This window comes from Acipenser ruthenus, chromosome 13, assembly GCF_902713425.1.
Source record: "Acipenser ruthenus chromosome 13, fAciRut3.2 maternal haplotype, whole genome shotgun sequence".
NCBI lineage: Eukaryota > Metazoa > Chordata > Actinopteri > Acipenseriformes > Acipenseridae > Acipenser > Acipenser ruthenus.
In genome coordinates this window covers 18599841-18610304 of record NC_081201.1, presented here as the reverse complement: position 1 = coordinate 18610304, position 10464 = coordinate 18599841, and the positions used below count along the sequence as shown (strand labels likewise).

The following is a 10464-nucleotide window of genomic DNA, read 5'->3' as shown; positions in this document are numbered from 1 at the left end:
CGATTCACACTTCAACTTGTGTAGCGTCCTTGTTTTCTTATTTACTTTGATTGGCTGCAAAGACATCAGGGCTAGCCAGAGATTGGATAATGTTTGTTGGGCTGGTTTTTCTTCTGTATAATTTCCTTGTAACTGAAGACATTGCATTCTGGGAGATGTAGTTGTTAGTGGAAGTTTTAGTGGCGGTGGGAGTGGAGGCAGACAAGCTGTGCAGCAAAATTGCTGTGCGTATATGTGTAACCATTAAATGAAAATTGCAGTGCGTATATTTTTAATGCGTAACAACGGCAGGAACTCGGCTTATCTGGACCAGTGCTAGCTGCCATTCCAAAATGTCTGACAGCCTTCCTCAGCATAACTATTCAAGTACTTTGGTAAATATTAACTCTTAAAAAAAAAACACAAAACAATTTACACATTACTTAACAGCAATCGATTAAATGAATTTGTAAAGAAATTGCCAGAGTGCGCGACTGCAGTGAAGAACCAGGACTTGGTGTTGAAGTCACTCTGGATGCAGCAATGGAAAGACTGATTAAGGGCTGGGTGCCAGTATAAATGCAAAATAGAACTGCAATTGCTACTACTAATATAAAACGCCCACCTCTACGAATAATAATAATAAAACACAACATTCAATAAGTACGTTAGTTGCATGTTAGAAGCATTCCGCCCATCTTGGCCAAAATGAAATCAGCGTCATGACAAAGTAGGACGGACAGGTTCTGATATTCTGTTTCAAACTGTGCTCAATACAATTGCAATAACCCCACTTGCAATGCAATACCTCAGTGATGCCCCTTCTGATTGCATGAAACAAAGAGACACACTTTACTTTGGATTTTATTTTAGAAATGATTTATTTTCAACAGACATCAATCCATTTCAGGCATTCAGATATTTTTGTCAGTGTGTTTAAAGCATTTGTGAGCAACCTCATCATATTTCAGGTATACAAATTACAGTAATATAGTATACTGGTATTCAATATCAAAATCCGTACTGGCAAGCAGACTCATTATTTATATATACAAGAGTAATATACAGATAAAAGATAGCTATATCACATAGAACAATTCATTCTTTAATAAATCAAACCACAAGTCAACTTTGAAAACAGTAACTTCAAAATGTAATCTGGTTTATTTTTTCTAACTGCACAGCACCAAACACACTTCCTCATTCCATTCAAATCATGTGACAAAATGGCATTTCAACTTGGCTGGACCCCCCTGCTCCCCCTCCCTGTATATGCAGAGTAGGTGGAGCCAGCAGAGTTGAAAAGAGGAAGTCTGCTCAGTGCTAGGCAGTTAGGATTCTCCAGACAAGTTCAAAGCAATTTAAAAGATATAGAGGATAATATCAGAACCCAGAAGCACTGCAAATGACTGCAAACATCACAAAGAGACAAGTAAAGGTGAACAATTAAATACATACAATGACATTTGAAGCTATGTAAGGATTTGCATTTCTGGGCAATTTCTCCCTTAAATCTTTTTTCAGATAAAAAAATAAAAAACTCTCCCAAGGCATATTGTACACAGTAATGCAAAACACTCGGGCTCTTCATTATAATAGTGAGATGAAAACCAAGGCTGGACTTGCACAATCATGTCTTTAAATCTATGGCTTTGGGAAATGGGACTGCTTTAAGCTTGAAGTCCCCAATAGCTTTAATCTTACCCAGATTCAGCGGCAATGTTATTTCTATGTTCTATGATTCAGCGCAGTGTTACTGCAGAGACATGCCCACAGGAGGGGTGTGCTGAGCAGCCTGACAGAACACTGTTTATTAATGGAGAGGAGTGAGGGGTGAGGAATCTCACGTTACCATGGCGAAGTCCATCAACACCAATCTCAAACATGCTTGCTACCACGACCCAGCAGTGTTCCATAATTCAATCAGGTTTGCCTTTCTTGCTTTATTTAAAGTGATTGTAGCTAACAAAATAAATATATAAACCTTACCCATGTTGCACTTGAATTAGCTACATTGGTCTCAAATGAGCAGTTTTGAAAGAATCAGTAATTTTCATTTTAAAACATGGTATCTGGTACTACTCTAGGTTAAAGAAATCTGTTTGCGAGCAATGCTGTCATTTCACCCCAGCAGTGTCTTGTTGGTCAAAGCATGTTACTGGCTGAAAGCATGTCAGTCAATACAGGAAGCAGCTGATTGGTTATTGACAGGAAAAAAAGCCAGTGAAGAGGTGAAGACCATTTCACCCTCCAGGTGATCCAGGAAGTGCAAGACATGGCTTGAAAACAGAGCTTTTTTAAACGTAGAGCAGTTCCAGATATCATACTTTAAATTTAACATACATGTGTGTTAACACATGTGGTTCTTTCAGAACTACACCTTTAGACACATGAAATGAATGGAAGTGTATGGCAGAGAAAATGCATCGCATATCAATTTCACACATCTATATTCTGTGTCTGCCTACTTCTGACATGTCTTGTAGATTGTGCCACTTATTTTGAATCCTAAGAAAAGCACACCTGGAAGCAAGCAAAAGAGTGGCAGTCGATTTAAACACACACAACATGGTATTAATAACTGAACTGGTTAAACTACTACACAAGGCAAATTGCACTTAAATACAAGCTTCAATTCTAAATGGGTCTTCACCTCTCTCCGACATCATTGGTTAGAAAAGCTGTACAAACCACCCAAAGTCCGTGTGTACTGCAGTGTGTCAAGAGAGTGAATCAGAAACTATTGTTACAATTAGCATTGCAGGAGGAGGTGAGAGAGAGAGAGATCACCAATGGAACACGAAACTGCCTATGGGTAAAGTTAAGCCTTTGTACATGTGTCTGACAAAATTACAAATTCTATTCTGTCCAACACTGAAGAGGCAAACTGGACAACATAACTCTGCCCACTAGCAATGAAGCCGTCTCAACTGGATTCCCAATAACACCATTTAGAGATGGTTCTGCAAGTCCACAATGTCTTAGGGTCAGTCTTACAGTTCTAAGTACACTGTATTGCACACAAATTGCCAAAGATCTAGGTGAACTGTGTGAAAGAACACAGTCTCTGGATCTCATTTTCCTAGCGATCCATATTTAACACTTGAACAGCCTGTTTTATAATGTTTCTCTTGGCCTCTAAGTTTCCAATTCTAACCAGGTTGTGAAAGTTCAGCTTTCTCTCATTTTAATGAGATTCCTTTTAAAGCTGGGAGCTGGCTATTCTTCAGGATAGGATGGTTCCATCCTTTCTACTCTACTATTTATGAACAACAAGAAACAGACTTTTGGCAACTGGAAAAATGGCATTGAATGATGCAGTCAAAACAAGCTGAATAAAACACAACTGTCTACTAGACTGAGAAGTTCAAGACAGCTATGGATGCTCGTTTATAACAGAATTCAAAAACAAACAAGACGTTTGCTTCAAACCGGACGTGGAAATGCAGGACCAAACCGAACTGCATTATGAAATGCTTTGAAAAAGTAAGAAAACACTTACAAATAATCACTTACATTTAAATATGTTAGATACCTCTGCACGCAGTGGTTATTAATGCATCTAGAACAGGTCTTCTCCCCACCATTTACATTCCAATCTCCTGACATTTTGTTAAAACACCTTTCCAGCAACCAGGACAGTAGAACTGGGATTTGACTGAATATCCCATGAAAACATTCCCTTATCTGGTCACTGGGATCCTGTTGTGAACCCTGAAGGTGAAGCAGGTAGCAGGTTTAAAAGAGACCTGCAGGTTTGTTTACATTTCAGTGCCTGTTTCTTCATATGCTGATAACACATATGCCTATAAATATAGAAAACTGTATTTTAGAAAGACTCTGTATTAAAATGTGTAATTTGTATAAACTTAATTATTAACAACTAGGATCTGAAAGCACTGTTTCTGAAAGTGAAGATACATGCCTATATTCAACTGATCTAAACCAGGGATGGAAATGAGACCCTTGCTGTGTAGTAGTTTTACACATTCCATGTTTTAATGTGAGCTTAGCCACACTGTGTATGTATCAAGCTAAAACCAATACTAAAACCAGAAATGGATCAAATCACTATGCATTGGGAGTCTTATTTCCATCCCGGCTTTTATAGTTGTGGATCTAGATACTGCCACCATTTAAATATTCGATTAGGCCATATCAGACTTTTTAAAGAGAAACACGCACCAAAGACACTCACACACATAGTGAGAGATGACTCAAACAGCAGCTGTGTTTAGGTCAGCCACCATTTAAATCAACTGAATAGGCCCCACAACGATTACACCAGTATATTCTTTAATTAAAAAAAGGTTAAAGACATTTAAACCTGTTGCATGTTCCCTGAGAATCATTCAAGGCAGATAAAACAGTGAAGACCCTCAAGACAGACCAAGTGTCATGTTCCGGATTCTTACAGCAATCCCAGCAGAAGCCTGCAGGAGCGCCCTGGATTGGAAAGCTGCTCTGTGTGCTCCGAGTCCAGGCAGGCGTGCTGAGGGCTCGGGGTCCCTGTGGGATCACTGCTGGCTGCGGGTCACCACCACGTACAGGAGCCCCATGAGCAGGGCTCCCCGGAGCCCCACCACAGCCAGGACCAGCAGCAGCCCGACGGACATGAGGGGCTCTATGACCTGCGTGCCCAGGTTCCAGCGAGGGAAGCCCAGGTTGACCAGCAGCTGGTTCATGTCAGAGAAGGCGGAGCGGCCCTGACCCCTGGGAGCGTGAGGAGCCTGCGGTGTGTTCTGTGCCTGCACTCCATCGTGAGTCTGACGGATGAAACCCTGGAGTAGCAAAACCAACAATACAGGCAGTCAGGAGTTGACAATAGCTAGGAGAAGGTATTCACTGTTCTGTAACAGTGCACCAAAACTGTGACGTCTAACTACATTTTAGAAAAAAAAGAATAATTGTCAATCAGTTGCCCAGAGCAAGCCTGATTTTTAAATGGATTATAATTCCAGCAAATTCTAAATTAAATAATATTCCAGGGACAGCAATATGACTCCTATTTCATAGGAGTTTCACCCACTCCAGGTTTTAAAACAAGCTTGATTGGCCAGTGTATATGTAACAAGCTCAGGTGTGTCTTAAACTCACAGTGAAACTAGGAGTGGATCAAATTGCTATGCAATGGGAGTGTTATTTCCATCCCTGTATTTTATTTTTTTGTTGCTGTTTTTATGGTAGCTAGTGTTTAATAAAAACACAGAATCCCAGGACTCAGTAATTAGCAGTTCAGAGCTGGTAGCTGACAGCCTCTAGAGGATGTAGGTATGAATGACAACTTACAGGTTACACCATACAAACAACAAGCTTAAAATGATTAATCATTACTTTAATAACCATCTATTTGCTCAATCTGGGGGGGGGGGATGTAGTAATGGGGGGAGCTTAGAAGAACTCTTACAGTGTCAGGGAAAAGGTACGGCAGCAGGACAGTAAAACTGAAGAGTAGATACGTGACATTCACTGTACATGAAATTTCTCAATTGAGGACTAGGAGCAGGAGGATGACTATCTACATCACAGAGTGGCAGGGATGTGTGTCTGGTACCTGAGAGAGCACACACAGAAGACTAGACTATTGACGAATTTATGCGAGTCAGTATTTCTCACACTCATTCATGTAAAATATATTCAAATTAAAATAATTAAAGTAATGTTCTTGTGGATTCATAATAAAGCACTTTGTTTGCACAGATGTATTATATGATGGTAGTTTGCTCAGGGAACAGTACAGTACTTCCCCCTAGGGGCTGGCAGTGCGCACTGCCCTACTTGTTTGTCGGATAGTCAGTTCTGTCCTGCTGGCCACTCTTACCTGCCGGGGCACATGGACTTCCTCTCTCCGATTGTGGGGTTTCCGAACCCGGGGGTCATCATCCTGCACAATCTCTCCATTGGCCAAAATCCGAACCATACTCTCAGACTGCAACGTTAATGCCTTGAATAGTAAGTACACACAACGAAAGGGTGAAAGGGTTACATAACACACATATCGCATGCCAAGAAAGAAACAACTGTCTGCGTAAAGTCTCACCCAACGTCTGTCTACTGTGCCAAGTTGTGACTCCTTTAAGATAAGGAATGTCCATGCCAAGCTTCACCAGGACTGGGATGCCTAAACATGAGCCGATGCACATTCCAGAACCTTCATCTATTTCAGAACCGAGTCATGACCCCCTATCACCCTGCTGAACATTCCAGAACCTTCATCTGTTTCAGAACCGAGTCGTGACCCCCTATCACCCTGCTGAACATTCCAGAACCTTCATCTGTTTCTCAACCCTGTCATCACCCCCTATCACCCTGAACATTCCAGAACCTTCATCTGTTTCAGAACCCTGTCATCACCCTGTTGAACATTCCAGAACCTTCAGCTGTTTCAGAACCTGTCATCACCTCCTATCACCCTGCTGAACATTCTAGAACCTTCAGCTGTTTCAGAACCCTGAAAAACATTCCAGCAACTGCTGGAGCTGGTGAGCTGAAACACATATTCACTGGCATCTTACTGGTCACCCAGCGGGTTTATACAATCCCAGTCAAGGTTTACAGCAAATACATCTCTGATGGGGAATCCTGCATTGTAGCCGTGTGTACGGAGGCAGCATAAGGCTGGTCTCCTTATCAATCTACACCTCTCCATACCTGTGGAGCCCCATACTCATTAAGAGTTTGCTGAAACCAAACCATGAAATGGTACCTTTTGATGTCCAGTTAAGAATCAATGATACACCTTGTAATTGAACCCCAAGTCGTTTTAGGTCAGCGGTTTAAAATGAAAACGCTTGTAACTTATATTTTTACAATGGTTCAGATAATATTCTTTTCAATTTAATTGACATTCCTACCATATATGAGCTGGGAATTAAAATAAATATTCACTGGTCTCTTACTGGACACCTAGGTTTACAGCAACTATCTCCATTTAGGAGTGAAGACAAGGAGTTGTTCATGGACCAGCTTAACCTGCAGTTCAGACAGCACCCAGTCTCCTGAACCAGCACGACCAGCTGAAACCAGTAAACCGCTGCTGGAATCTCCTTCAGAGCACTGTTTAATCCCACTTTTTGTATTAAAAACAATAACTTTGACCATCTCTGAAGGTGCAGCACTGTGACGGCAGGTATTAATACGGGCAGATGTTACTGCGAGTAGAAATTCTACTGCTTGTACTGCTGACAGTAGCTGCACAGAACAGTTTAATATAATTCCCCATTTCTTTACTTCTAAACCTGAATGAAATATACATATTTATTTGTATTCAGCCCTGATGTTAAACCAGGGATGGTAACAAGACTCCTATTGCATAGCAGTGTCACCCATTCCAGGGTTTAGTATGAGCTTGATCAGCCAGTGTATATCGGTGACAAGCTCAGGTGTGTCTTATTAATATCCTAGTAAAACCAGCTGCTATGTAATAGGAGTCTTATTTCCATCCCTGTAAACTACTGGCAGCAGTCTTTATTAGCAGCAGAAGGTATTCTGTACTGGTAATAAGAAACTACAAAAAGGCTGCTGCCAGTTTAATTTCTACTGGTTTTAGTAGTCACTCCGATTAATATTATTCCTGCGCTGATGTTTCCATCTCCTCCCCTCACACAATATAATGCATTCTCAAGACTCCGCCAACTTGATCTGCAGTAACGTTTTAAAAAACACCTGTACATGTTATGTGACATAAAACCTGGTGTATTAACCAACGAACGCTTCTGAACATTAAATCATGAAAGAACTAGGAACGTTCTTCAGTTTAAAAACGGGTGAGATTTGATGCATGAATATGCAGATTTGTATGCTGCCAGCTGCTCAATAAAAGTGACGGTGACATATGAATGAGGACAGTGTATAATTATCAACAATCACAGTAACACAGCTAATCAAATGAACTGTGCAGACTTTCAACATTACTAAGCTATGCACGGTACCGAGTGCACAAGAGGAATGGAAAGATTTTGACAAGACTTTGCTTTAGGATCAATGAGATGCAAACACAGGGTTTCAGCCTGGCTACTCATACGGCCAAACGTTTTGCATCACCCTACAGAATTAACGAATGTTGCTTCATGAAGTCGAATTAAATCTGCTGAATAACGTTACATTAAATATTGAATAACGTAATGCCTTGTAGCTTTCTATAGACTTTCTGAAAAACTGACAAGGGAAACATTTGACATTTCAAAATCTAACATGAAATACTGTACTATTATGGTTTCTGGTAGGCTTTTGCGGTATAATTTTGTAGTTTTTGATTACATGATATTAAATAAAATATCTAAATTATGTTCATATATATTTGTCAGAAAGCACCAGATGATAGACTAGATAAACTAATACCAACAGCGGAAGTGCTGAGCATGATCGAAGCAGTTTTAGAAAACAGTTTTTACATTTGTTGATAAGAATTACAAACAAAACGATGGTACAGCAATAGGATCTAAATTAGGAATGCATTTGGAAATGGGAAGAACAATTACTTAGAAAATCAGAAAGAGAACCTTCAGAATACATTCGGTTTGCAGATGATATTTTTGGGGTTTGGACACATGGAGAAGAATCTCTTTTTCCAGTTTCATAAAATGGCAAATGAAATACACAGTAATATTAAGGTGGACCTTCGACGGACAAGAAAAGAAATATAATTTTTAGATACCATGGCAAAACTTGAAGAAGGTTCAATTGAGACTGACCTCTTCTGTAAACCTACTGACATGCACCAGTATTTACACATGTCCTCTGCACATCCAATACACACTAAAAGGGCAATCCCAAAGGGTCTAGGAATAAGAATACGAAGAAAGAAAGTGACTATGTAAAACAAAGAAATGTATTAAAAACAAATCTTAAAAAAAATGATACAAAGGAAGAATTATAGAGACAGAGTTAAGAAAAGTGGATAAACTAAAAAGAGATGATCTAGATTATAAAAATAGAGAGAAAAAGGTCAAGAGTCCCATTAGTAATGACTTACTCTAAACTTTTTGCCTAATATTTTTAACATAGTTTGGAAAAAGTTGTGGATTCTACATAATTCGGAAAATTTGAAAAAAGTATTTCTTAAGGCCCCAGTTGTAGCATTCAAAAGAAAAGCTAATTTAGGTGATATTTTAGTTCACAGTAAACAAAAAAGAATTGACAGAATAGGTTCTACAAATGTTTGCACTAGTACATGTAAAGTGTGTAAATACATGGACAAAAGTAAAAATCTAGTTAAACATAAGAACAACACATATCCACTAAAAACTAATACCTCCTGTAAAAATAGCAATGTTATTTATGGAATAGCCTGTGAAAAATGTGATGAAGTAAAATATGTTGGAGAGACTGGAACAACGTTATGTAAAATAATTCAGAACCACCTTTAATTAATTAGAAATAAGAAAATTAGTGAACTAATAGTACAGCACTTCACCAGTCAACGACATGACATAAATGATATAGTTTGTAGTATTACTAGAACAGCTAAAAGTAGACAATGCGACATAAAGAAGAATAAAATGCCATAAATGGATAAATAGACTGAACACGATTATGCCAGCGGGACTCAACAGAAAATAATTAACACCAATAAATATATAACATAACATAAATAAATAAATAAATAAATAAATAAATAAATGAAATTCACTCAAAAGTTTTGCATGCGGATGCGCTGAGGAGGCCAAATCTATCAAGGCTGATCCTCAGAGCCAGCATTGCATGATATAATAAAATTAAGTTTATATAAACTAATGTTAATTAGAATTAATACATATTTAAAGATATAAGTAAAAATGATGTCACAATATATAGAACACCATTACATCATGCAAGAATAAATCATGGATTTGAATCTAAACAATAAAAAGTCGTTGTCATATCGTCAAAAAACTATAAATACAACATATACAATATATCAAAGTTGGACAGCTGGCTCTTCGAGCTTATATATATCTCCCTAAAAGTCTAGGTGATGCCAAATTTTTGTCCATAGCTGTGTATAATGCCTGAAATAAGTAGTCAATTCACGTTAAAACGGCGCATTTCTTGTTACAGTACTAATATACATTTTCTATGGGCCCGGCAAAATTTAGCAGTCACTTACTGTAAATTACTTATTATACTAACAATTCACATAACGCTAACTTGCTGTTCGGGCAAATTACTTTGCTGGTCCGGACATCAAATTCGTCACCCTCAAATTCTAAACACAATGACGTGTGTGTTTTCCTTTAGCTCAGTAGAAATCAATTCCAAATGCATGCGTCCGATTCGGTTTGTCGTGCAACCCTGCAACATTTTAATCAAGAAGGCGTACATGTAGATTCTGTTCAATACCTCTATCAAATTAAATCAAAGTTTTTTTCCCATCTTACCTCCGTATTAAGCTAATTCGATTCACTTTTCTTTTACCACAGTACATTTGCGACATTCACTAGCCATTTACAGCCACGGGCCACGTTGTACGTAATCGCGCAAGAGATCCGCCTCTTCTATTTCTCT

At 38.8% G+C, this 10464-nt stretch overlaps 1 protein-coding gene across 2 annotated transcripts; it reads right to left on the bottom strand.

The window, feature by feature from the left end:
* Positions 1-830: 830 nt before the first annotated feature.
* LOC117418444 (protein FAM241B-like) lies at positions 831-10464 on the bottom strand. 2 transcript variants are annotated; one of them, XM_034031508.3, is made up of 3 exons: positions 10338-10464; positions 5801-5923; positions 831-4760 (listed from the first exon to the last, which is right to left on the bottom strand). In XM_034031508.3, exons 2-3 carry the CDS (start codon positions 5897-5899, stop codon positions 4497-4499), a joined length of 363 nt encoding a protein of 120 aa, XP_033887399.3. In that variant the 5' UTR covers positions 5900-5923; positions 10338-10464; the 3' UTR covers positions 831-4496. The 2 variants fall into 2 exon arrangements, with proteins under 2 accessions (XP_033887399.3, XP_033887401.3); XM_034031510.3 differs by lacking the exon at positions 10338-10464 and adding an exon at positions 10067-10314.